This window comes from Coregonus clupeaformis, chromosome 25, assembly GCF_020615455.1.
Source record: "Coregonus clupeaformis isolate EN_2021a chromosome 25, ASM2061545v1, whole genome shotgun sequence".
In the NCBI taxonomy this organism is placed as follows: Eukaryota; Metazoa; Chordata; class Actinopteri; order Salmoniformes; family Salmonidae; genus Coregonus; species Coregonus clupeaformis.
In genome coordinates this window covers 20,154,898-20,182,755 of record NC_059216.1, presented here as the reverse complement: position 1 = coordinate 20,182,755, position 27,858 = coordinate 20,154,898, and the positions used below count along the sequence as shown (strand labels likewise).

The following is a 27,858-nucleotide window of genomic DNA, read 5'->3' as shown; positions in this document are numbered from 1 at the left end:
GCCAGCTCTAGGAAGAGTCTTGGTGGTTCCAAACATCTTCCATTTAAGAATGATGGAGGCCACTGTGCCCTTGGGGACCTTTAATGCTGCAGACATTTTTTGGTACCCTTCCCCAGATTTACGGACAATTCCTTCGACCTCATGGCTTGGTTTTTGCTCTGACATGCATTGTCAACTGTGGGACCTTATATAGACAGGTGTGTGCCTTTCCAAATCATGTCCAATCAATTGAATTTACCACAGGTGGACTCCAATCACTGACAAACTGAAATGGGCCACCCACACAAACATTGTGGTGAAGAAGGCGCAACAGAGCCTCTTCAACCTCAGGAGGCTAAAGAAATTTGGCTTGGCACCTAAAACCCTCACAAACTTTTACAGATGCACAATTGAGAGCATCCTGTCGGGCTGTATCACCACCTAGTCAATCTCCTCCTTCTATGTATTCAGTCTCCTCCTCCCATGTATTCAGTCTCCTCCTATGTATTCAGTCTCCTCCTCCTATGTATTCAGTCTCCTCCTTCTATGTATTCAGTCTCCTCCTCCCATGTATCCAGTCTCCTCCTCCCATGTATTCAGTCTCCTCCTCCTATGTATTCAGTCTCCTCCTATGTAATCAGTCTCCTCCTCCCATGTATTCAGTCTCCTCCTCCCATGTATTCAGTCTCCTCCTCCCATGTATTCAGTCTCCTCCTTCTATGTATTCAGTCTCCTCCTCCCATGTATTCAGTCTCCTCCTATGTAATCAGTCTCCTCCTCCCATGTATTCAGTCTCCTCCTATGAATTCAGTCTCCTCCTCCCATGTATTCAGTCTCCTCCTCCCATGTATTCAGTCTCCTCCTATGAATTCAGTCTCCTCCTCCCATGTATTCAGTCTCCTCCTATGTATTCAGTCTCCTCCTCCTATGTAATCAGTCTCCTCCTATGTATTCAGTCTCCTCCTATGTATTCAGTCTCCTCCTCCCATGTATTCAGTCTCCTCCTATGTATTCAGTCTCCTCCTATGTATTCAGTCTCCTCCTCCTATGTAATCAGTCTCCTCCTCCCATGTATTCAGTCTCCTCCTTCTATGTATTCAGTCTCCTCCTTCTATGTATTCAGTCTCCTCCTCCCATATATTCAGTCTCCTCCTCCTATGTAGTCAGTCTCCTCCTCCCATGTATTCAGTCTCCTCCTCCCATGTATTCAGTCTCCTCCTTCTATGTATTCAGTCTCCTCCTCCCATGTATTCAGTCTCCTCCTATGTAATCAGTCTCCTCCTCCCATGTATTCAGTCTCCTCCTATGAATTCAGTCTCCTCCTCCCATGTATTCAGTCTCCTCCTCCTATGTATTCAGTCTCCTCCTCCTATGTATTCAGTCTCCTCCTTCTATGTATTCAGTCTCCTCCTCCTATGTATTCAGTCTCCTCCTCCCATGTATTCAGTCTCCTCCTATGTAATCAGTCTCCTCCTTCTATGTATTCAGTCTCCTCCTCCTATGTATTCAGTCTCCTCCTCCCATGTATTCAGTCTCCTCCTCCCATGTATTCAGTCTCCTCCTATGTATTCAGTCTCCTCCTATGTATTCAGTCTCCTCCTCCTATGTAATCAGTCTCCTCCTCCCATGTATTCAGTCTCCTCCTTCTATGTATTCAGTCTCCTCCTTCTATGTATTCAGTCTCCTCCTCCCATATATTCAGTCTCCTCCTCCTATATAGTCAGTCTCCTCCTCCCATGTATTCAGTCTCCTCCTCCTATGTATTCAGTCTCCTCCTTCTATGTATTCAGTCTCCTCCTCCCATGTATTCAGTCTCCTCCTATGTAATCAGTCTCCTCCTCCCATGTATTCAGTCTCCTCCTATGAATTCAGTCTCCTCCTCCCATGTATTCAGTCTCCTCCTTCTATGTATTCAGTCTCATCCTCCTATGTATTCAGTCTCCTCCTCCTATGTATTCAGTCTCCTCCTTCTATGTATTCAGTCTCCTCCTCCTATGTATTCAGTCTCCTCCTCCCATGTATTCAGTCTCCTCCTATGTAATCAGTCTCCTCATTCTATGTATTCAGTCTCCTCCTCCTATGTATTCAGTCTCCTCCTCCCATGTATTCAGTCTCCTCCTTCTATGTATTCAGTCTCCTCCTCCCATGTATTCAGTCTCCTCCTATGTAATCAGTCTCCTCCTCCCATGTATTCAGTCTCCTCCTCCCATGTATTCAGTCTCCTCCTATGAATTCAGTCTCCTCCTCCCATGTATTCAGTCTCCTCCTCCTATGTATTCAGTCTCCTCCTCCTATGTATTCAGTCTCCTCCTTCTATGTATTCAGTCTCCTCCTCCTATGTATTCAGTCTCCTCCTCCCATGTATTCAGTCTCCTCCTATGTAATCAGTCTCCTCCTTCTATGTATTCAGTCTCCTCCTCCTATGTATTCAGTCTCCTCCTCCCATGTATTCAGTCTCCTCCTTCTATGTATTCAGTCTCCTCCTCCCATGTATTCAGTCTCCTCCTATGTAATCAGTCTCCTCCTCCCATGTATTCAGTCTCCTCCTATGTATTCAGTCTGCTCCTCCTATGTATTCAGTCTCCTCCTCCTATGTATTCAGTCTCCTCCTCCTATGTATTCAGTCTCCTCCTTCTATGTAGTCAGTCTCCTCCTCCTATGTATTCAGTCTCCTCCTCCTATGTAATCAGTCTCCTCCTCCCATGTATTCAGTCTCCTCCTCCCATGTATTCAGTCTCCTCCTTCTATGTATTCAGTCTCCTCCTCCCATGTATTCAGTCTCCTCCTATGAATTCAGTCTCCTCCTCCCATGTATTCAGTCTCCTCCTTCTATGTATTCAGTCTCATCCTCCTATGTATTCAGTCTCCTCCTCCTATGTATTCAGTCTCCTCCTTCTATGTATTCAGTCTCCTCCTCCTATGTATTCAGTCTCCTCCTCCCATGTATTCAGTCTCCTCCTATGTAATCAGTCTCCTCCTTCTATGTATTCAGTCTCCTCCTCCTATGTATTCAGTCTCCTCCTCCCATGTATTCAGTCTCCTCCTTCTATGTATTCAGTCTCCTCCTCCCATGTATTCAGTCTCCTCCTATGTAATCAGTCTCCTCCTCCCATGTATTCAGTCTCCTCCTCCCATGTATTCAGTCTCCTCCTATGAATTCAGTCTCCTCCTCCCATGTATTCAGTCTCCTCCTCCTATGTATTCAGTCTCCTCCTCCTATGTATTCAGTCTCCTCCTTCTATGTATTCAGTCTCCTCCTCCTATGTATTCAGTCTCCTCCTCCCATGTATTCAGTCTCCTCCTATGTAATCAGTCTCCTCCTTCTATGTATTCAGTCTCCTCCTCCTATGTATTCAGTCTCCTCCTCCCATGTATTCAGTCTCCTCCTTCTATGTATTCAGTCTCCTCCTCCCATGTATTCAGTCTCCTCCCTATGTAATCAGTCTCCTCCTCCCATGTATTCAGTCTCCTCCTATGTATTCAGTCTGCTCCTCCTATGTATTCAGTCTCCTCCTCCTATGTATTCAGTCTCCTCCTCCTATGTATTCAGTCTCCTCCTTCTATGTAGTCAGTCTCCTCCTCCTATGTATTCAGTCTCCTCCTCCTATGTAGTCAGTCTCCTCCTCCCATGTATTCAGTCTCCTCCTCCCATGTATTCAGTCTCCTCCTTCTATGTATTCAGTCTCCTCCTCCCATGTATTCAGTCTCCTCCTATGTAATCAGTCTCCTCCTCCCATGTATTCAGTCTCCTCCTATGAATTCAGTCTCCTCCTCCCATGTATTCAGTCTCCTCCTCCCATGTATTCAGTCTCCTCCTATGAATTCAGTCTCCTCCTCCCATGTATTCAGTCTCCTCCTATGTATTCAGTCTCCTCCTTCTATGTATTCAGTCTCCTCCTCCTATGTATTCAGTCTCCTCCTATGTATTCAGTCTCCTCCTCCCATGTATTCAGTCTCCTCCTCCCATGTATTCAGTCTCCTCCTATGTATTCAGTCTCCTCCTATGTATTCAGTCTCCTCCTATGTATTCAGTCTCTTCCTCCTATGTAATCAGTCTCCTCCTCCCATGTATTCAGTCTCCTCCTTCTATGTATTCAGTCTCCTCCTTCTATGTATTCAGTCTCCTCCTCCCATATATTCAGTCTCCTCCTCCTATGTAGTCAGTCTCCTCCTCCCATGTATTCAGTCTCCTCCTCCCATGTATTCAGTCTCCTTCTATGTATTCAGTCTCCTCCTCCCATGTATTCAGTCTCCTCCTATGTAATCAGTCTCCTCCTCCCATGTATTCAGTCTCCTCCTTCTATGTATTCAGTCTCCTCCTCCCATGTATTCAGTCTCCTCCTATGTAATCAGTCTCCTCCTCCCATGTATTCAGTCTCCTCCTATGTATTCAGTCTGCTCCTCCTATGTATTCAGTCTCCTCCTCCTATGTATTCAGTCTCCTCCTCCTATGTATTCAGTCTCCTCCTTCTATGTAGTCAGTCTCCTCCTCCTATGTATTCAGTCTCCTCCTCCTATGTAATCAGTCTCCTCCTCCCATGTATTCAGTCTCCTCCTCCCATGTATTCAGTCTCCTCCTTCTATGTATTCAGTCTCCTCCTCCCATGTATTCAGTCTCCTCCTATGTAATCAGTCTCCTCCTCCCATGTATTCAGTCTCCTCCTATGAATTCAGTCTCCTCCTCCCATGTATTCAGTCTCCTCCTCCCATGTATTCAGTCTCCTCCTATGAATTCAGTCTCCTCCTCCCATGTATTCAGTCTCCTCCTATGTATTCAGTCTCCTCCTTCTATGTATTCAGTCTCCTCCTCCTATGTATTCAGTCTCCTCCTATGTATTCAGTCTCCTCCTCCCATGTATTCAGTCTCCTCCTCCCATGTATTCAGTCTCCTCCTATGTATTCAGTCTCCTCCTATGTATTCAGTCTCTTCCTCCTATGTAATCAGTCTCCTCCTCCCATGTATTCAGTCTCTTCCTTCTATGTATTCAGTCTCCTCCTTCTATGTATTCAGTCTCCTCCTCCCATATATTCAGTCTCCTCCTCCTATGTAGTCAGTCTCCTCCTCCCATGTATTCAGTCTCCTTCTATGTATTCAGTCTCCTCCTCCCATGTATTCAGTCTCCTCCTATGTAATCAGTCTCCTCCTCCCATGTATTCAGTCTCCTCCTATGAATTCAGTCTCCTCCTCCCATGTATTCAGTCTCCTCCTCCCATGTATTCAGTCTCCTCCTATGAATTCAGTCTCCTCCTCCCATGTATTCAGTCTCCTCCTATGTAATCAGTCTCCTCCTCCTATGTAATCAGTCTCCTCCTCCTATGTATTCAGTCTCATCCTATGTATTCAGTCTCCTCCTATGTATTCAGTCTCCTCCTCCTATGTAATCAGTCTCCTCCTCCCATGTATTCAGTCTCCTCCTATGTATTCAGTCTCCTCCTATGTATTCAGTCTCCTCCTCCCATATATTCAGTCTCCTCCTCCTATGTAGTCAGTCTCCTCCTCCCATGTATTCAGTCTCCTCCTCCCATGTATTCAGTCTCCTCCTCCCATTTATTCAGTCTCCTCCTCCCATATATTCAGTCTCCTCCTCCCATGTATTCAGTCTCCTCCTATGTATTCAGTCTCCTCCTCCCATGTAGTCAGTCTCCTCCTCCCATGTATTCAGTCTCCTCCTATGAATTCAGTCTCCTCTTCCCATGTAGTCAGTCTCCTCCTCCCATGTATTCAGTCTCCTCCTCCCATGTATTCAGTCTCCTCCTATGAATTCAGTCTCCTCCTCCCATGTAGTCAGCCTCCTCCTCCCATGTATTCAGTCTGCTCCTCCTATGTATTCAGTCTCCTCCTCCTATGTATTCAGTCTCCTCCTCCCATATATTCAGTCTCCTCCTCCCATGTATTCAGTCTCCTATGTATTCAGTCTCCTCCTATGTATTCAGTCTCCTCCTATGTATTCAGTCTCCTCCTCCCATGTATTCAGTCTCCTCCTCCTATGTATTCAGTCTCCTCCTCCTATGTATTCAGTCTCCTCCTTCTATGTATTCAGTCTCCTCCTATGTATTCAGTCTCCTCCTATGTATTCAGTCTCCTCCTATGTATTCAGTCTCCTTCTATGTATTCAGTCTCCTCCTATGTATTCAGTCTCCTTCTATGTATTCAGTCTCCTCCTATGTATTCAGTCTCCTCCTTCTATGTATTCAGTCTCCTCCTTCTATGTATTCAGTCTCCTCCTATGTATTCAGTCTCCTTCTATGTATTCAGTCTCCTCCTCCTATGTATTCAGTCTCCTCCTCCTATGTATTCAGTCCCCTCCTTCTATGTATTCAGTCTCCTTCTATGTATTCAGTCTCCTTCTATGTATTCAGTCTCCTCCTATGTATTCAGTCTCCTCCTATGTATTCAGTCTCCTTCTATGTATTCAGTCTCCTCCTATGTATTCAGTCTCCTTCTATGTATTCAGTCTCCTCCTATGTATTCAGTCTTCTCCTTCTATGTATTCAGTCTCCTCCTTCTATGTATTCAGTCTCCTCCTCCTATGTATTCAGTCTCCTTCTATGTATTCAGTCTCCTCCTATTTATTCAGTCTCCTCCTATGTATTCAGTCTCCTCCTATGTAATCAGTCTCCTCCTTCTATGTATTCAGTCTCCTCCTTCTATGTATTCAGTCTCCTCCTTCTATGTATTCAGTCTCCTCCTCCTATGTATTCAGTCTCCTTCTATGTATTCAGTCTCCTCCTATGTATTCAGTCTCCTCCTATGTATTCAGTCTCCTCCTTCTATGTATTCAGTCTCCTCCTCCTATGTATTCAGTCTCCTCCTCCTATGTATTCAGTCTCCTCCTCCCATGTATTCAGTCTCCTATGTATTCAGTCTGCTCCTCCTATATATTCAGTCTCCTCCTTCTATAGTGGCAGAACCAAGCTTTCTCATGTAGAAAATAACAGAGCCATCTTCGAGGTAAGAAGTGATTGTGTTTCCCAATAGCCTGTTGGAAAAGTCTACTGAGGAACAGACTGTCTCAATGTCTGACAGTCAGCAGCAGGTCACAGTGAAATATATATTTTAAGAGAAATGGCATGGCGGCCACAGTGCAACTTAGAAATAGCCCAAAAACCTGCAGACCGCGACCAAAACATTTTTACCCGCGTTTTCAATTTGACTGGAAAACCGGGAACATGGCAACACTGAGGGTAGGAACGTCCCAAGGATCACACTAACCCTTCTCGCATTCCTAAAGTTATTCTTCCGGTATCAAAAGTCATTTCCGCTCTCGTTCTGCCATCAAATCCAAATCGTGTAGCACGAGAAATCTTACCTACTTCAAGAGCACGGTGAAGGAATTATGGTTAGTTTTTTTAAATAACATTTCTAGATTTGCATTCGAGTAGTTTACCAGATAAAATAATAAGTAGATTGCTAACTAGCCTTGTTTTGAAATTGTCAACGCATGTCAATCAACAAACGGATAAACGTTAGCTAGCTAGCTCGCTAATGAAGTGAGTCGTTTTTAAACATCTTTGACTTTGTCATATAACAGCTTCTTATATTACATCGTGTTGTAACAATCTTCAGCTATTTATTTTAGTCTGCGTGTTAACTGACCAGCCGTTGTCATCCTGTGTTGAATTCTGAGCTACGCTAGCTGTAGCCCTTGTCATAACTCAGTTCCATTATATTACATTTACATTTTAGTCATTTAGCAGACGTACATGAGTCATTGGACAAAGGCATCTTCTGTAACAAAATTCCCGACGCTCAATCTGAAAATTAAAACGCGTCGCTTGCGGTACGGTTTTGGAAGCATAAGGACCTTCTCTTTGATATCATCGAGAGAGAAAAAAAGGTTAACTAGAAACACACCTTTTGTTAGGGTTAGTGTTCCCACAAGGCCATATATCCATGTTACTGCGCTTGTTTATGGAAGACATTGGCGGCCACCTGTGCAAATCAGCTATGTAGCATGCGTTGAACACAAGCCTAATTCGGGAGAAAGTGTTGTTCCTCAACTGGAGGCACACAGCTTGTGGATCTGTCAAAAACTGCAACAGTATGTAACTTTTTATTTATTTGAAGGATTCTTTCTCGCTGATGAAAGATAAGGACCATATGTTTCCACAGCCGTATCGCAACCGATGATTATCGACGTTTCTGAACCTTAAAACACACAATTTGCCTTTTTTCTAAACACATTTCGTGCAATTCTATGACACTTTACAGACTGGAGACAATATGATAATCTTTAATAATAGGCACACTACAAAAACGACAGGCCTACTCTGCTGATACTGATCAAACTAAGATCAATAAAAACGACCTGGTCTTGAATGCAACCATCTAATCTAGGAGCGAACCATATTATACAATATGACGTCCATCTAGACCAGACAAGGAAATGAGATGTGGCCTACTAATGGGAATACACTACAATTAACGTTTAAATCATTTGAAAGGATCATTCAGACTTGTGTTTATCCCGCGATTGAACAATCAGCTATTTAATATTTGCCATGCGGCACGAACGGTATGCACTTCTGATTTACCATATGACTGCAATATAACCAATTAGATCCCAGGGACCTCCTACTGCATTTTCAACCCTTCCGATTAGTCTGACAATATATTTTAAACCAGTGTGATTGGATGGCCCAGTATTCAATCTGGCAGGGCCTTGGCCCAGTATTCAATCTGGCAGGGCCTTGGCCCAGTATTCAATCTGGCAGGGCCTTGGCCCAGTATTCAATCTGGCAGGGCCTTGGCCCAGTATTCAATCTGGCAGGGCCTTGGCCCAGTATTCAATCTGGCAGGGCCTTGGCCCAGTATTCAATCTGGCAGGGCCTTGGCCCAGTATTCAATCTGCCAGGGCCTTGGCCCAGTATTCAATCTGCCAGGGCCTTGGCCCAGTATTCAATCTGCCAGGGCCTTGGCCCAGTATTCAATCTGCCCAGCCCTGCCGTGGCTTCACCTCTGCTAGCAATATAATGCTGGACCTGTTGCTGTACCCGTTTTAGCAACACTTGTTGCACTCTGCACCGGTACCCCCCTGTATATATAGCCTCCCTACTGTTTTATTTTACTTCTGCTCTTTTTTTTCTCAACACTTTTTTGTTTTATTTTACTTTTTATTAAAAAATAATTGCATTGTTGGTTAAGGGCTGTAAGTAAGCATTTAACGGTAATGTCTACACCTGTTGTATTCGGCGCATGTGGCATATTTGATTTGATTTGTTATACTGCTTGACAGGGCAATATATTATACTGCTTGACAGGGCTATATGTTATACTGCTTGAGAGATACTGTGCAAAACCCCTAACCTGGTAATTTGAGTTGTATTAATCTTATTGAAACTGAAAAGTTGATTTTGAAAACTGACATTTCTACTCTGTTTTTGTTATTGTTGCAGTCTCACACGATCCTGTTGGTCCAGCCTACTAAGAGGCCAGAGGGGAGGACATACGCTGACTATGAATCAGTCAACGAGTGCATGGAAGGTAAACTGACAGCCCCCATTGCAGTTCACTCCAACCCCAGTTGTAACAAACCTGATTTTTAATCTTGTCAACCAGTTAATTATTAGAATCAGGTGTGCTAGATTAGGGTTGGAGTGAACCTACAGGAGGGTAGCTCTCCAAAAAAAAAATAGGGTTGAGAGCCCTGCCCCATAGGTTAAATACCCATTCCTTCCTTGTCCCAATTGAATGCTTAGAGGGGGGTCCTACATCCTCCATCTTAAAGGAGTGGTTTACTATTTCAGCCGCAATAGACTTCCTTATTGCTCGTTGTGCACTGTGGGGTAACCAAAAGACACGGACACGCTCCAAAAAACACCAAATACATCCTTTTTAGAAACAAACATGCTCTCGGTGATGTAGGTTTTAGATGTTGTACACATGCAGCGGCGACCATCATTCAAATTATATATTATTTTTTTTGCATGTTATTTTGTCACATATCAGTTTGCAAAACAATGTAAAAAAAAATAAAAAAAAATAATAATCATTGAGTTAATAAAGCTGCGTACAATCTTGGTCTCTTTTTGTGCTTTCTTGAGTTTGGCAGCTCCAAAATGTAGGTGTTTCAGCCTAGCTCAGTGCTTTCTGTGGTGGTGGGGTCAGCCTGCGGAAAATACAGAGCTTAGGGGTTGGTAATGTCCTCTAGTTGTGCCGTGATTGGCTCAGTGTTCTGTCACTCGTGGGGACACTACGTCACCGCCAAATCTAAGGGTAGAGCTCGAAAATTCAAATGCATTTTTTTTTTTTTGGGGGGGGGTTTCCCCCACTAAGATTGACATGCTAAAATCACCACTCTACATGTGAAACTATCATTCTTAACTTTGTCTGCAATGTTATGTTCTATTTTGTGCGACACCGAGCCGTTTCCCTTTTCTCCGTGTAGCCTGCTGGTAGGGGAAACGGCTCGGTGTCGCACAACATTGAATATATCGTTGTGGACAAAAGTTAGGAATGACACAATTTCACGTGTACAACATCTAAAGACCTGCGTCAGTATACTGAGCGCGTGTCTGTTTTCTAAAAGGACTTATTTGTTTTTGGAGCTTTTGCTCATGTCTATCGGTGGTCCGCACAGCGCACAACGAGCAATAAGGAAGTCTATATGCGGCTGAGGTAAGTTTATTCTCAAAAACCAAGTGAAATCACAAATATGTCTGTACCCTTCTATAACATGCCACTACATTAAAAAATAGAGATTCACTACCGATTTATAGTAAACGACTAATTTAAGGACGAATCTTACGGGAGTGATAATTGACACATTTTTTCACAATGATGCACATCCGTCACCTTTTCATGCATGATTTACAATCGGTCAACCAGTAAAAACTAATCGTACGAGGATTATGAATCTGTAATTGAGTGCATGGAAGGTACGTTGACAACCACCTAAACTGACAGACCAGGGTATTGAACCCACTTCATCTGTGGCCCACTGAGCTTTAGACTGACAGACCAGGGTATTGAACCCACTTCATCTGTGGCCCACTGAGCTTTAGACTGACAGACCAGGGTATTGAACCCACTTCATCTGTGGCCCACTGAGCTTTAGACTGACAGACCAGGGTATTGAACCCACTTCATCTGTGGCCCACTGAGCATTAGACTGACAGACCAGGGTATTGAACCCACTTCATCTGTGGCCCACTGAGCTTTAGACTGACAGACCAGGGTATTGAACCCACTTCATCTGTGGCCCACTGAGCTTTAGACTGACAGACCAGGGTATTGAACCCACTTCATCTGTGGCCCACTGAGCTTTAGACTGACAGACCAGGGTATTGAACCCACTTCATCTGTGGCCCACTGAGCTTTAGACTGACAGACCAGGGTATTGAACCCACTTCATCTGTGGCCCACTGAGCTTTAGACTGACAGACCAGGGTATTGAACCCACTTCATCTGTGGCCCACTGAGCTTTAGACTGACAGACCAGGGTATTGAACCCACTTCATCTGTGGCCCACTGAGCTTTAGACTGACAGACCAGGGTATTGAACCCACTTCATCTGTGGCCCACTGAGCTTTAGACTGACAGACCAGGGTATTGAACCCACTTCATCTGTGGCCCACTGAGCTTTAGACTGACAGACCAGGGTATTGAACCCACTTCATCTGTGGCCCACTGAGCTTTAGACTGACAGACCAGGGTATTGAACCCACTTCATCTGTGGCCCACTGAGCTTTAGACTGACAGACCAGGGTATTGAACCCACTTCATCTGTGGCCCACTGAGCTTTAGACTGACAGACCAGGGTATTGAACCCACTTCATCTGTGGCCCACTGAGCTTTAGACTGACAGACCAGGGTATTGAACCCACTTCATCTGTGGCCCACTGAGCTTTAGACTGACAGACCAGGGTATTGAACCCACTTCATCTGTGGCCCACTGAGCTTTAGACTGACAGACCAGGGTATTGAACCTACTTCATCTGTGGCCCACTGAGCTTTAGACTGACAGACCAGGGTATTGAACCCACTTCATCTGTGGCCCACTGAGCTTTAGGACCCTAACACGTGAGTCCTCGGTGGTTGAGCAAACTACATTCATGTCATAGCATACAATCCTCTTTTTATTGGCTTTGCGTACACGCTGTGCAATTCATAAAAGGACTTATCATATAATAAATATAATATGCCACTTAGCAGACGCTGTTATCTCTACCGACTGAGCTACAGAGGACTTATCATTGAGGTGTTTTATTTTTCTCAATTATGCATAGGCCTGTTTATCTTTTGTGGTGAATTTTGATGCCTGTGACAGATTTGCAGCGAGTACTTCAAATAATGTATGACTCTCCTAATGTATGACTCTCCTAATGTATGACTCTCCTAATGTATGACTCTCCTAATGTATGACTCTCCTTCCAGGTGTTTGTAAGATGTACGAGGAACACCTAAAGAGAATGAACCCCAACAGTCCGTCCATCACATATGACATCAGTCAACTGTTTGACTTCATCGATGACCTGGCTGACCTCAGCTGCTTGGTGTAAGTCTTATCTGCAGTACACTTTTCACATGGATTTCGCTGTCTTTGATTCTACACCCTTTTCCTGATGTGCACAATCCCCCGTCAAGGATTTAAAAGCATCAGTTGGTATTGGCTGGAGGGAGATTCCACCATTTTTGTTAAATTATATATGTGAAAAAGTGTACATACTTCAGGAGGGAGGTGGAGAACTGGGACGCAACCCATCTGCCCACATGGTCTGTCTGAATGGGATCAAATCCCATAGATCTGCCCACATGGTCTGTCTGAATGGGATCAAATCCCATAGATCTACCCACATGGTCTGTCTGAATGGGATCAAATCCCATAGATCTACCCACATAGTCTGTCTGAATGGGATCAAATCCCATAGATCTGCCCACATGGTCTGTCTGAATGGGATCAAATCCCATAGATCTGCCCACATGGTCTGTCTGAATGGGATCAAATCCCATAGATCTGCCCACATGGTCTGTCTGAATGGATAATCATGAATAATGAGTGAGAAAGTTAGAGGGTCAAAGATCATATCCCCAAGTCACTACCACTACTATAACTAACCAGTCACTACCACTACTATAACTAACCAGTCACTACCACTACTATAACTATAACCAGTCACTACCACTACTATAACTATAACCAGACACTACCACTACTATAACCAGACACTACCACTACTATAACCAGTCACTACCACTACTATAACTATAACCAGTCACTACCACTACTATAACTATAACCAGTCACTACCACTACTATAACTATAACCAGACACTACCACTACCACTACTATAACCAGTCACTACCATTACTACTGTAGACACTACCACTACTATAACTATAACCAGTCACTACCACTACTATAACTATAACCAGTCACTACCACTACTATAACCAGTCACTACCATTACTATAACTATAACCAGTCACTACCATTACTATTGTAGACAGTACATGTCCTCTGTAGCCTGCACTCGAATAGCAACCCTGTACCGGTGGTCCAAGGCCTATAGGCTACGCTTAGTTATTTGGTCACTTTAATTGTGTCACAAGCCTTATCAAAACTTATAGGCTTATGGGCTAGGCTACATGATTTAATCTTGTCTTTACATATACTAAATAATATATGTGTGAAATTAGTTTTGATATAGAATGGACCATTATCATGCACCTGTCTCGAAACAGGATCAAATAAGACACGTCATCTGTATGCACTTGAATAGCGAATGGAGGACGCTTTTCCTGTGGTTCATTTTCATGCCAGTCAGGTAGGCTACTCCGGTTGTAACGCAAAGCAATGTGCTTAATATTAGGAGAGTTGAGAACAAAATATAGTAGACTTTCCTCTAGAAAGCTGATGGGGATCCTCCTCTTTTTAAGAGGCCATCAAAACTCTTTTCTCACACAATTGCATAGAATAGCCTATAGAAATGTTACGCAACATGGGCTTAGAGGAACACATTTCATTCCGTGCAACCACCAGCTATGAGGAGCTGGCTCTCGCTGCACAACAGGTGATCCTATTCTGCTCTGAATGCCGGGGCTCTAATGAAGTGTTTGATTAGAATTTAGAGCACATTTGCATTGATGTCAGAGTGATTAGAGGGACAATAGAGTGCTGAGTACCAGGCAGTTAGCAAGTTTGGTAGGCTACTAATGACCATCGGTGGCATCAGAGTAGCCTAGTTACCGTGACTCAACTGGCACGTGGAATTTGACTGCTGTCATGACTCGTGACTGCCGGTGTGGCGGTAATACGGTCACTGTGACAGCCCTAATCAATAGGCCACGTTAAACGTGTCTCTCTCTCTCTCTCCGTTAGGTACCATGCGGACACACAGACGTACCAGTCCATGTTTTAATATATCTCTCTCCGTTAGGTACTGTGCGGACACACAGACGTACCAGCCCATGTTTTAATAGATCTCTCTCCGTTAGGTACTGTGCGGACACACAGACGTACCAGCCCATGTTTTAATATATCTCTCTCCGTTAGGTACCGTGCGGACACACAGACGTACCAGCCCATGTTTTAATATATCTCTCCGTCTGTCTCTCCGTTAGGTACCGTGCGGACACACAGACGTACCAGCCCATGTTTTAATATATCTCTCCGTCTGTCTCTCCGTTAGGTACCGTGCGGACACACAGACGTACCAGCCCATGTTTTAATATATCTCTCTCCGTTAGGTACCGTGCGGACACACAGACGTACCAGCCCATGTTTTAATATATCTTTCCGTCTGTCTCTCCGTTAGGTACCGTCTGCCGGACACAGACGTACCAGCCCATGTTTTAATATATCTTTCCGTCTGTCTGTCCGTTAGGTACCGTGCGGACACACAGACGTACCAGCCCATGTTTTAATATATCTTTCCGTCTGTCTCTCCGTTAGGTACCGTGCGGACACACAGACGTACCAGCCGTACAACAAGGACTGGATCAAGGAGAAGATTTACGTGCTGCTGCGGCGTCAGGCCCAACAGGCTGGGAAATGAGACTCTGGCCCCGTTCCAGGCTGACTACACTGCAGACGCATGATCTCGCAACAACCTGGATAGGTGTTTAACATGTCGGCTAACCACATCTTATCAAATAGCAATCCGATGCAGTGTAGTCTGCCTGGAACGCCACCAATCTATGACATCAGAGGTTATTACGGTGGGGTCAGGGTTGGGGGGGGCTGGGAGTGTTGGGTAGTGTGAATTTGCCCCTAGATCCTTGGGTGGGGAAGGGGATGATCAGAGGTTATTACGGTGGGGTCAGGGTTGGGGGGGCTGGGAGTGTTGGGTAGTGTGAATTTGCCCCTAGATCCTTGGGTGGGGAAGGGGATGATCAGAGGTTATTACGGTGGGGTCAGGGGTTGGGGGGCTGGGAGTGTTGGGTAGTGTGAATTTGCCCCTAGATCCTTGGGTGGGGAAGGGGATGATCAGAGGTTATTACGGTGGGGTCAGGGAGTGTTGGGTAGTGTGAATTTGCCCCTAGATCCTTGGGTGGGGAAGGGGATGATCAGAGGTTATTACGGTGGGGTCAGGGAGTGTTGGGTAGTGTGAATTTGCCCCTAGATCCTCGGGTGGGGAAGGGGATGATCAGAGGTTATTACGGTGGGGTCAGGGGTTGGGGGGGGCTGGGAGTGTTGGGTAGTGTGAATTTGCCCCTAGATCCTTGGGTGGGGAAGGGGATGATCAGAGGTTATTACGGTGGGGTCAGGGTTGGGGGGGCTGGGAGTGTTGGGTAGTGTGAATTTGCCCCTAGATCCTTGGGTGGGGAAGGGGATGATCAGAGGTTATTACGGTGGGGTCAGGGTTGGGGGGGCTGGGAGTGTTGGGTAGTGTGAATTTGCCCCTAGATCCTCGGGTGGGGAAGGGGATGATCAGAGGTTATTACGGTGGGGTCAGGGTTGGGGAGGCTGGGAGTGTTGGGTAGTGTGAATTTGCCCCTAGATCCTAGGGTGGGGAAGGGGATGATCAGAGGTTATTACGGTGGGGTCAGGGTTGGGGGGGCTGGGAGTGTTGGGTAGTGTGAATTTGCCCCTAGATCCTTGGGTGGGGAAGGGGATGATGATCTTTGATCTGTACATAGGGGAACCTTCACTCCGGAGCGTTTGGATAGGAAGGGAGAAGGGTTGAATGATATTATCTTTATTGTTTCACTGAGAAGTGTTGTAGAGGGAGAGTGTAAGGCAGCTTGCGTTTTGTTTTAATTTTTGTATTTAAAGAAAATTCCCCCTTTATAAAGAAGTGTTTGTCTTTTACTTAAAATAAAACAATAAAAAAGTATTATTTGTTACTGTTCATGTTTGTGTTCTACACTGAGTGGACAAAATATTTGGAAACCCTGCTCCTTCCGTGACAGACTGACCAGGTGAATCCAGGTGAAAGCTATGATCCCTTATTGATGTCACTTGTTAAATCCACTTCAATCAGTGTAGATGAAGGGGAGGAGACAGGTTGAAGAAGGATTTTTAAGCCTTGAGACAATTGAGACATGGATTGTGTATGTGTGCCATTCAGAGGGTGAATGGGCAAGACAAAATATTTAAGTGCCTTTGAACGGGTTATGGTAGTAGGTGCCAGGCGCACCGGTTTGAGTGTGTCAAGAACTGCAACGCTGCTGGGTTTTTCACGCTCAACAGTTTCCCCCGTGTATCAAGAATGGTCCACCACCCAGAGGAGATCCAGCCAACTTGACACAACTGTGGGAAGCATTGGAGTCAACATGGGCCAGCATCCCTGTGGAATGCTTTTGACACCTTGTAGAGGTGTGCAGCGAGCATTGAATTAAAACGACCTCGAACCAGTGCCACAGACCAGGCACAATTTAAATGTTTATCTATTTTCTACAAAATATACTGGTGTTTTGGTTCTATTTTAACCATAGACAATGTGAATTGAGAGTGAGGTCTCTAATGTAAAATACTCTACAGGGGCCTCCTGTAGCTCAGTTGGTAGAGCATGGCGCTTGCAACGCCAGGGTTGTGGGTTCGATTCCCACGGGGTGCCAGTACGAAAAATGTTTGGCCGGTGTAGGCCGTCATTGTAAATAAGAATTTGTTATTAATAATATAATAATAATATATTCAGTTATTAACTGACTTGCCTAGTAAAATAAATAAAATGTGTGCCATTTTTAAATGTATGTAGTTCTGTCCTTGAGCTATTCTTGTCTATTAATGTTCTGTATTATGTCATGTTTCATGTTCTGTGTGGAGCCCAGGAAGAGTAGCTGCTGCTTTCACAACAGCTAATGGGGATCCTAATAAAAATACCAAATGGGGGCCTCCAGCGTATGACGTAGGTCTGTAATGGGCCTCCAGCGTATGAGGTAGGTCTGTATGGGGCCTCCAGCGTATGAGGTAGGTCTGTATGGGGCCTCCAGCGTATGACGTAGGTCTGTAATGGGCCTCCAGCGTATGAGGTAGGTCTATAATGGGCCTCCAGCGTATGAGGTAGGTCTAATGGGCCTCCAGCGTATGACGTAGGTCTGTAATGGGCCTCCAGCGTATGAGGTAGGTCTGTAATGGGCCTCCAGCATATGAGGTAGGTCTGTATGGGGCCTCCAGCGTATGACGTAGGTCTGTAATGGGCCTCCAGCATATGACGTAGGTCTGTATGGGGCCTCCAGCGTATGACGTAGGTCTGTACGGGGCCTCCAGCGTATGACGTAGGTCTGTAATGGGCCTCCAGCATATGAGGTAGGTCTGCGTTCCCTTATCCATGTTTTTTTTTTTTTACCAACCACTTTGCTAAGTATAATTTTTTGTTTGAATGACGTGTGCTCATTTACATTTACATTTTAGTCATTTAGCAGACGCTCTTATCCAGAGCGACTTACAGGAGCAATTAGGGTTAAGTGCCTTGCTCAAGGGCACATTTACGTCATTTAGCAGACGCTCTTATCCAGAGCGACTCACCAATTGATGCGTTCACCCTATAGCCAGTGGGATAACCACTTTACAATTTTGGGGGGGGGGTAGAAGGATTACTTTATCCTATCCCAGGTATTCCTTAAAGAGGTGGGGTTTCAAATGCCTCCGGAAGGTGGTGAGTGACTCCGCTGTCCTGGCGTCGTGAGGGAGCTTGTTCCACCATTGGGGTGCCAGAGCAGCGAACAGTTTTGACTGGGCTGAGCGGGAACTATGCTTCCGCAGAGGAAGGGGAGCCAGCAGGCCAGAGGTGGATGAACGCAATGCCCTCGTTTGGGTGTAGGGACTGATCAGAGCCCGAAGGTACAGAGGTGCCGTTCCCCTCACTGCTCGAGCTTCAACTGGAAGCCAGTGGAGTGTGCGAAGGAGGGGGGTGACGTGAGAGAACTTGGGAAGGTTGAACACCAGACGGGCTGCGGCATTCTGGATGAGTTGTAGGGGTTCGATGCTGCACATCGAACAGCTCAATGTTTTGAGGTGCTAGATAGAGCTCATTAGACAGTGAGTTATGTCTGATGTCACTTATCTCATCTGACCTCTCCTTCAGTTGATATGGAGGATGAAGACGGGACGTGTCTACTTGATGGTTTGTGTTGAGTGCTGCTGACTAAATCAACGAAAATATTGAATAAGCCAGTCCTGTTCTAACCACTATTGTTAACCCTACTCTTCCCCAGAAAAAAAAGAAGATGAGGGGACAAAGGGAAAAACTGATGCTGTTTGATGTCATGAGGATATTGTTAATGTCTCTAAGTAATCAGTATGATATTTTTTGTTGTTTAATTTAACCTTTATTTTGACAGGGAGTCAATGCTGAGACCAAGGTCTCTTTTCCAGATGAGCCCATGTATAGCATCAAAATACACTGCTCAAAAAAATAAAGGGAACACTTTAACAACACAATGTAACTCCAAGTCAAATCACACTTCTGTGAAATCAAACGGTCCACTTAGGAAGCAACACTGATTGACAATACATTTCACATGCTGTTGTGCAAATGGAATAGGCAACAGGTGGAAATTATAGGCAATTAGCAAGACACCCCCAATAAAGGAGTGGTTCTGCAGGTGGTGACCACAGACCACTTCTCAGTTCCTATGCTTCCTGGCTGATGTTTTGGTCACTTTTGAATGCTGGTGGTTCTTTCACTCTAGTGGTAGCATGAGACGGAGTCTACAACCCACACAAGTGGCTCAGGTAGTGCAGCTCATCCAGGATGGCACATCAATGCGAGCTGTGGCAAGAAGGTTTGCTGTGTCTGTCAGCGTAGTGTCCAGAGCATGGAGGCGCTACCAGGAGACAGGCCAGTACATCAGGAGACGTGGAGGAGGCCGTAGGAGGGCAACAACCCAGCAGCAGGACTGCTACCTCTGCCTTTGTGCAAGGAGGAGCAGGTGGAGCACTGCCAGAGCCCTGCAAAATGACCTCCAGCAGGCCACAAATGTGCATGTGTCTGCTCAAACGGTCAGAAACAGACTCCATGAGGGTGGTATGAGGGCCCGACGTCCACAGGTGGGGGTTGTGCTTACAGCCCAACACCGTGCAGGACGTTTGGCATTTGCCAGAGAACACCAAGATTGGCAAATTCGCCACTGGCGCCCTGTGCTCTTCACAGATGAAAGCAGGTTCACACTGAGCACATGTGACAGACGTGACAGAGTCTGGAGACGCCGTGGAGAACGTTCTGCTGCCTGCAACATCCTCCAGCATGACCGGTTTGGCGGTGGGTCAGTCATGGTGTGGGGTGGCATTTCTTTGGGGGGCCGCACAGCCCTCCATGTGCTCGCCAGAGGTAGCCTGACTGCCATTAGGTACCGAGATGAGATCCTCAGACCCCTTGTGAGACCATATGCTGGTGCGGTTGGCCCTGGGTTCCTCCTAATGCAAGACAATGCTAGACCTCATGTGGCTGGAGTGTGTCAGCAGTTCCTGCAAGAGGAAGGCATTGATGCTATGGACCGCCCGTTCCCCAGACCTGAATCCAATTGAGCACATCTGGGACATCATGTCTCGCTCCATCCACCAACGCCACGTTGCACCACAGACTATCCAGGAGGCGGATGCTTTAGTCCAGGTCTGGGAGGAGATCCCTCAGGAGACCATCCGCCACCTCATCAGGAGCATGCCCAGGCGTTGTAGGGAGGTCATACAGGCACGTGGAGGCCACACACACTACTGAGCCTCATTTTGACTTGTTTTAAGGACATTATATCAAAGCTGGATCAGCCTGTAGTGTGGTTTTCCACTTTAATTTTGAGGGTGACTCCAAATCCAGACCTCCATGGGTTGATACATTTGATTTCCATTGATAATTTTTGTGTGATTTTGTTGTCAGCACATTCAACTATGTAAAGAAAAAAGTATTTAATAAGATTATTTAATTCATTCAGATCTAGGATGTGTTATTTTAGTGTTCCCTTTATTTTCTTGAGCAGTGTATTTACATTTACGTCATTTAGCAGACGCTCTTATCCAGAGCGACTTACAGTTAGTGAGTGCATAAATTTTTTCATACTGGCACCCCCGTGGGAATCAAACCCACAACCCTGGCGTTGCAAACGCCATGCTCTACCAACTGAGCTACACAGGGATATTCCATTTTGTTTTTAAAATCTGCCGTTTCCAGCTATAGCCATTTACAATAGCAGCAATAGCCATTTACAACATTAACGTCTACACTGTATTTCTGATCAATTTGATGTTATTTTAAAAAGGTACCAAAAAATTGCTTTTCTTTCGAAAACAAGAACATTTCTAAGTGACCCCCAAAACTTTTGAACGGTAGTGTATACAGCAACCCCCCCCCCCCAGGAAGTCTACATTCCATTATGTCAAAGTAGATTAGCGATGGTTAGGGTAGTGTGAGTGATGGACAGGATGGTGTGAGTGATGGTTAGTGTAGTGTGAGTGATGGTCAGGGTGGTGTGAGTGATGGTCAGGGTGGTGTGAGTGATGGACAGGATGGTGTGAGTGATGGTCAGGGTGGTGTGAGTGATGGTCAGGGTGGTGTGAGTGATGGACAGGATGGTGTGAGTGATGGTCAGGGTGGTGTGAGTGATGGACAGGATGGTGTGAGTGATGGTCAGGGTGGTGTGAGTGATGGTCAGGGTGGTGTGAGTGATGGACAGGATGGTGTGAGTGATGGTCAGGGTGGTGTGAGTGATGGACAGGATGTAGTGACCTGAGGGCAAAGGTTAATAAGAACAGAGACAGCGAGGCCAATGATTGGTTACCAGATGTATGTGAAAGGAAGGAGGACCAAGAGGCTATATAAGATAGAGTCTTCTTTGTTAACTGAGGTCAACTGACGAAGGGCAAAGCCATGTCCGTTTGTTAGATGAACCCACGAGCTCGTGATTCAATAAATACTTGGTATGAAATCTCCACAGAATGTCTAAGTATATCCTTGATTCTTTGATACCTGAGAAACTCATCATAACAGTGTCATAATACCTGTATCCATTTGTAGCAGACAAATGAATGTAGTAGCTCAAACAATGAGAAATTGACAAAAATGTGAAGTTTTATAAGCATACCCAGTCTCCCCTACTACATAGAACACTGCAATCCATCCACTTTGAATCATCAAAACAAGTCTCACAAGTATGCAAAAAAACAATACTTTATTTTTTCCATTTAAAAATATTAGGGAAAAAGAACAGCTTCTATGGGACAAATGTAAATAAAATAAAAAGCTGATGGTTTTCTTTAAATTAAAAATGACTTCAGAATTTAAACAAATGCCCATTTCGTCACGCTCAAGAACATGAAAATCTCTGCTTTGCAAACGGGTTTCCTGTATTCAGTGTTAAGGCCATCATTCTTCAGTAACCAATGGAGCTAGTCTCTCAGGCTACCTATTCCATATAAACTTCTCTCAATGTGAAATGACAAGGAGGTTGGAAAGAACCAACTTGTTATTGCAGAATTAGGAGGATGTGTGCTGATGTTTTGGGGGTTAAGTTAGTCTTTCGTCTAGTGAGCGGAAGAGTCACACTAAAAACATGTGATATGGTGTCCTGACGTACACTACCGGTCAAAAGTTTTAGAACACCTCCTCATTCCAGGGTTTTTTCCTTTATTTATACAATTTTCTACATTGCAGAATAATAATGAAGACATCAAAACTGTGAAATAACACATGGACTCCAGGTGACTACCTCATGAAGCTGGTTGAGAGAATGCCAAGAGTGTGCAAAGCTGTCATCAAGGCAAAGGGTGGCTACTTTGAAGAATCTCAAATACAAAATATATTTTGATTTGTTTTAACACTTTTTTGGTTACTACATGATTCCACTTGTGTTATTTCATAGTTTTGATTTCTTCACTATTATTCTACCATGTAGAAAATAGTAAAAAGAAAAGAAAAACCCTGGAATGAGTAGGTGTGTCCAAACTTTTGACTGGTAGTGTATGTCAGGATACATCCCAAATGGCACCCTATTCCCTATATAGTACACTCCTGTTGACCAGAGCCCTATGAGCCCTATGTAGGGAATAGGGTACCATTTGGGACGCTCCCATACAGTACAGGAGGAAGTGAGGTCACAACCAGGACGTACATAGGAGGGACTTAAGGGCACTTCGCCAAGCCAACTGTTCTACGATCTACATTCTGTCCTACTGAACCGGAGAGAACCGGCCGTGTCTGAAATAGCATCCTATTCACTATAAGGCCGGGACGATGCCACGATCGTGGCAAGGCAAGGCAACAAAACAAGAAGCGGCTTTAACTGCTTTTTAGGAAAACAGCCCTAAATGTTGGAAACAAACATCATTGTCGTCATCCTGAGTCACGTTTTATTTTCCAAACTATAGCACACACTATTTTACATACAGCAGGGTTTTTTTTAAAGGACCAAAGAAGACCAGAGTTTTTGCTTCATGTTTAAAATGTTTTGCCATGGAAATTATCATCACGATACTGGTATCGTCACATACCTAATACACAGCTCTGGTCAAAAGTTGTGCAATACAGTGCCTTCAGAAAGTATTGACATCCACTTTTTCCACATTTAATTGTATTACAAAGTGGGATTAAAATGGATTTAATTGCCTTAAAAAAACAACAACAATACTGTCAAAGTGGGAGAAAAATTCTAAGAATTTAAAAGAAAAAAGGAAAATAATACACTAATATATTTTGATTAGGTAAGTATTCAACCCCGAGTCAATAAAATGTTAGAATCACCGTGTTCTTGGTAAGCAACTCCAGTGTATATTTGGCCTTGTGTTTTAGGTTATTGTCCTGCTGAAAGGTGAATTCATCTCCCAGTGTCTGGTGGAAAGCAGACTGAACCAGGTTTTCCTCTAGTCTCCCAGTGTCTGGTGGAAAGCAGACTGAACCAGGTTTTCCTCTTGGATTTAGTCTGTGCTTAGCTCCATTACGTTTCTTTTTTATCCTGAAAAACTCCCCAGTCCTTAACGATTACAAGCATACCCATAACATGTTGCAGCCACCACTATGCTTGAAAATATGAAGAATGGTACTCAGTAATGCGTTGTACTGGATTTGCCCCAAACATAACACGTGTTGTCCTGAATACAAAGTGAATTGCTTTGCCACATTTATTGCAGTATTTAGTGCCTTGTTGCAAACAGGATGCAGGTTTGGAATATTTTTATTCTGTACAGGCTTCCTTCTTTTCACTCCGTCAATTAGGTTAGTATTGTGGAGGAACTACAATGTTGATCCATCCTCAGTTCTCCTATCACTTTGTTTTAGTCACCATGGCCTCATGGTGAAATCCCTGAGCGGTTTCCTTCCTCTCTGGCAACTGAGTTAGGAAGGATGCCTGTATCTTTGTAGTGACTGGGTGTATTGATACACCATCCAAAGTGTAATGAATAACTTTACCATGCTCAAAGGGATATTCAATGTCTGCTTTTTTAATTTTACCTATCTACCAATAGGTGCCCTTCTTTGCGAGGCATTGGAAAACCTCCCTGGTCTTTGTGGTTTAATCTGTGTTTGAAATTCACTGCTCGACTGAGGGACCTTACAGATAATTGTTTTCAATGGGGTACAGAGACGAGGTAGTCATTCAAAAATCATGTTAAACACTATTCTTGCACAGATTTAGTCAATGCAACTTATGTTACTTGTTAAGCACATTTTCATTCCTGAACTTATTTAGGCTTACCATAACAAAAGGGGTTGAATACTTATTGACTCAAGACATAAGCTTTTCATTTGTAATTAATTTGTAAAAATGTTGAAAAAATAATTCCACTTTGACATTGTCATTCAGACAATGGCTGGTCGTCATCTGGGATCAATTCTTAACGGCTTATTGGTTATAAAATTCATAGCTTTGTCTGATCTATTAAAGAAGATTGACAATGCGCTGCCATTGTGTTTTCAAAAATTAAAGCTACCATTGCAAAGCAAACTTGATTTCTGCTCACAAATGCATAGTAATTATCGTTAGGACTGAAAACCTGCAGGGGAAATTATAATTCATATTTACTGATAATTAAAAGCAGGTTTCAGCTTAGTCTAAAATACATGATTTTCTGAAACTGGTGAAAACTAATACACAGTGCATTCAGAAAGTATTCAGACCCCTTGACTTTTTCCACATTTTGTTACATTATATCATTATTCTAAAATTGATTAAATAAATAATCCTCAATCTACACACAATACCCCATAATGACAAAGTGAAACCGCTTTTTTGAAATGTTTGCAAATGTATTTAAAAAAAGCCCAGAAATACCTTATTTACATAAGTATTCAGACCCTTTGCTATGAAACTCAAAATTGAGCTCAGGTGCATCCTGTTTCCATTGATCATCCTTGAGATGTTTCTACAACTTGATTGGAGTCCACCTGTGGTAAATTCAATTGATTGGACATGATTTGGAAAGGCACACACCTGTTTATATAAGGTCCCACAGTTGACAGTGCATGTCAGAGCAAAAACCAAGCCATGAGGTCGAAGGAATTGTCTGTAGAGCTCCGAGACAGGATTGTGTCGAGGCACAGATCTGGGGAAGGGTACCAAAACATTTCTGCAGCATTGAAGGTCCCCAAGGGCACAGTGGCCTCCATCATTCTTAAATGGAAGAAGTTTGGAACCACCAAGACTCTTCCTAGAGCTGGCCGCCCGGCCAAACTGAGCAATCATGGGAGAAGGGCCTTGGTCAGGGAGGTGACCAAGAACCCAATAGTCACTCTGACAGAGCTCCTTCCAGAAGGACAACCATCTCTGCAGCACTCCACCAATCAGGCCTTTATGGTATAGTGCAAACATTTATTTAAAAACCTATTTTTGCTTTGTCATTATGGGAAAGAGAAATATGGGTATTGTGTGTAGATTGAAGAGTAAAAAAACAATTTAATCCATTTTAGAATAAGGCTGTAACGTAGCAAAATGTGGAAAAAGTCAAGGGGTCTGAATACTTTCCCTATGCACTGTATAGGGCCGGTTTCCTGGGCCTAGATTAAGTCTAGTCTCCTATGGCATTTTTGGCTAGGACTAGTTTTAAATCTGGATCTGGGAAACCAAACCATAGCAGGGTCATCATGATACCAATAAGGTGATACTACGATACCTAGCATGGAAGATCAACGTGATTCTGGGTGACATCAGGCTGCTTGTCTCCAACGTTCGGAGTGTTTTCCTCAGGACATTTAGTCCGCTTCCTGTTTTGTTTCCTTGCCGTGATACTGCGGAGTACCGGTATCGCGACAACCCTAAACCATCGTGTTTTGTCCAATAGGATTTTAACATGAATTCTGCAAAATTGTATCAAGGTAGTGTTCTTGATGCTGGCTTCTTTTCCCTCGGTCAGAACGAAGGCAGTCTCTCTCCTTAGACTCCAGTTAGGCCGCATCTCAAATGGCCCTGATCACATGTAGTGCACTATATAAGGAATAGGGGGCATCTCACATGGCCCTGATCACATGTAGTGCACTATATAAGGAATAGGGGGCATCTCACATGGCCCTGATCACATGTAGTGCACTATATAAGGAATAGGGGGCATCTCACATGGCCCTGATCACATGTAGTGCACTATATAAGGAATAGGGGCATCTCACATGGCCCTGATCACATGTAGTGCACTATATAAGGAATAGGGGGCATCTCACATGGCCCTGATCACATGTAGTGCACTATATAAGGAATAGGGGGCATCTCACATGGCCCTGATCACATGTAGTGCACTATATAAGGAATAGGGGGCCATTTGGGATGCAGGCAACATCTCAGCAATTCTCTGCAAAAAATAATAAAACAATTTATGGGGAGCAAATCTCTGGGTCCTTTAGGGGCCCATTAGTCTCTGTCTGGTATTCAACACGTATGGCACCGTAGGGTCAGGGTCCCGTAGGGTCAGGGTCCCGTAGGGTCAGGGCACCGTAGGGTCAGGGTCAGGGCACCGTAGGGTCAGGGCACCGTAGGGTCAGGGCACCGTAGGGTCAGGGTCAGGGTACCGTAGGGTCAGGGTACCGTAGGGTCAGGGTCAGGCACCGTAGGGTCAGGGTACCGTAGGGTCAGGGTCAGGGCACCGTAGGGTCAGGGTCAGGGTACCGTAGGGTCAGGGCACCGTAGGGTCAGGGTCAGGGTACCGTAGGGTCAGGGTCAGGGGTACCGTAGGGTCAGGGTCAGGGTACCGTAGGGTCAGGGTCAGGGTACCGTAGGGTCAGGGTACCGTAGGGTCAGGGTCAGGGCACCGTAGGGTCAGGGTCAGGGTACCGTAGGGTCAGGGCACCGTAGGGTCAGGGTCAGGGTACCGTAGGGTCAGGGCACCGTAGGGTCAGGGTCAGGGCACCGTAGGGTCAGGGCACAGTAGGGTCAGGGTCAGGGCACCGTAGGGTCAGGGTCAGGGCCGTAGGGTCAGGGTCAGGGCACCGTAGGGTCAGGTCAGGGTACCGTAGGGTCAGGGTCAGGGTACCGTAGGGTCAGGGTCAGGGCACCGTAGGGTCAGGGCACCGTAGGGTCAGGGTCAGGGCACCGTAGGGTCAGGGCACCGTAGGGTCAGGGCACCGTAGGGTCAGGGTACCGTAGGGTCAGGGCACCGTAGGGTCAGGGCACCGTAGGGTCAGGGTCAGGGCACCGTAGGGTCAGGGTCAGGGTACCGTAGGGTCAGGGTCAGGGTACCGTAGGGTCAGGGTCAGGGTACCGTAGGGTCAGGGTCAGGGACCGTAGGGTCAGGGTCAGGGGTCAGGGTACCGTAGGGTCAGGGCACAGTAGGGTCAGGGCACAGTAGGGTCAGGGCACCGTAGGGTCAGGGTCAGGGCACCGTAGGGTCAGGGTCAGGGTACCGTAGGGTCAGGGCACCGTAGGGTCAGGGTCAGGCACCGTAGGGTCAGGGTCAGGGTACCGTAGGGTCAGGTACCGTAGGGTCAGGGCACCGTAGGGTCAGGGCACCGTAGGGTCAGGGTCAGGCACCGTAGGGTCAGGGTCAGGGTCCCGTAGGGTCAGGTACCGTAGGGTCAGGGTCAGGGCACCGTAGGGTCAGGGCACCGTAGGGTCAGGGTCAGGGGTACCGTAGGGTCAGGGTCAGGTACCGTAGGGTCAGGGTCAGGTACCGTAGGGTCAGGGTCAGGGTACCGTAGGGTCAGGGTCAGGCACCGTAGGGTCAGGGTACCGTAGGGTCAGGGTCAGGGCACCGTAGGGTCAGGGTCAGGGTACCGTAGGGTCAGGGTCAGGGCACCGTAGGGTCAGGGCACCGTAGGGTCAGGGCACCGTAGGGTCAGGGCACCGTAGGGTCAGGGCACCGTAGGGTCAGGGTCAGGGTACCGTAGGGTCAGGGCACCGTAGGGTCAGGGTCAGGGCACCGTAGGGTCAGGGTCAGGGCACCGTAGGGTCAGGGCACCGTAGGGTCAGGGTCAGGGTACCGTAGGGTCAGGGTCCCGTAGGGTCAGGGTCAGGGTCCCGTAGGGGTCAGGGTCAGGGTCCCGTAGGGGTCAGGGTACCGTAGGGTCAGGGTCAGGGCACCGTA

General features: G+C 45.6%; 1 protein-coding gene across 3 annotated transcripts; it reads left to right on the top strand.

The window, feature by feature from the left end:
• Positions 1 to 7,222: 7,222 nt before the first annotated feature.
• On the top strand, positions 7,223 to 16,258 carry LOC121538754 (enhancer of rudimentary homolog). 3 transcript variants are annotated; one of them, XM_045207447.1, is made up of 5 exons: positions 7,223 to 7,319; positions 9,376 to 9,463; positions 12,356 to 12,476; positions 14,875 to 15,320; positions 15,415 to 16,258. In XM_045207447.1, the coding sequence occupies exons 1-4, from the start codon at positions 7,317 to 7,319 to the stop codon at positions 14,975 to 14,977; spliced, it is 315 nt and encodes a 104-aa protein (XP_045063382.1). In that variant the 5' UTR covers positions 7,223 to 7,316; the 3' UTR covers positions 14,978 to 15,320; positions 15,415 to 16,258. The 3 variants fall into 3 exon arrangements, with proteins under 3 accessions (XP_045063382.1, XP_045063381.1, XP_041702850.1); XM_045207446.1 differs by having other exon boundaries at positions 9,373 to 9,463; XM_041846916.1 differs by lacking the exons at positions 14,875 to 15,320; positions 15,415 to 16,258 and adding an exon at positions 14,476 to 14,533 and having other exon boundaries at positions 9,373 to 9,463.
• The last annotated feature ends 11,600 nt before the right edge of the window (positions 16,259 to 27,858 follow it).

What these genes read in the sequence shown, in the direction of transcription:
- LOC121538754 (XM_045207446.1), top strand. An exon ending in AGTCAACGAGTGCATGGAAG is followed by an intron (nt 9,464 to 12,355) that starts GTAAACTGACAG and finishes CTCTCCTTCCAG; the next exon opens with GTGTTTGTAAGATGTACGAG. An exon ending in GCTGACCTCAGCTGCTTGGT is followed by an intron (nt 12,477 to 14,874) that starts GTAAGTCTTATC and finishes TCTCTCCGTTAG; the next exon opens with GTACCGTGCGGACACACAGA.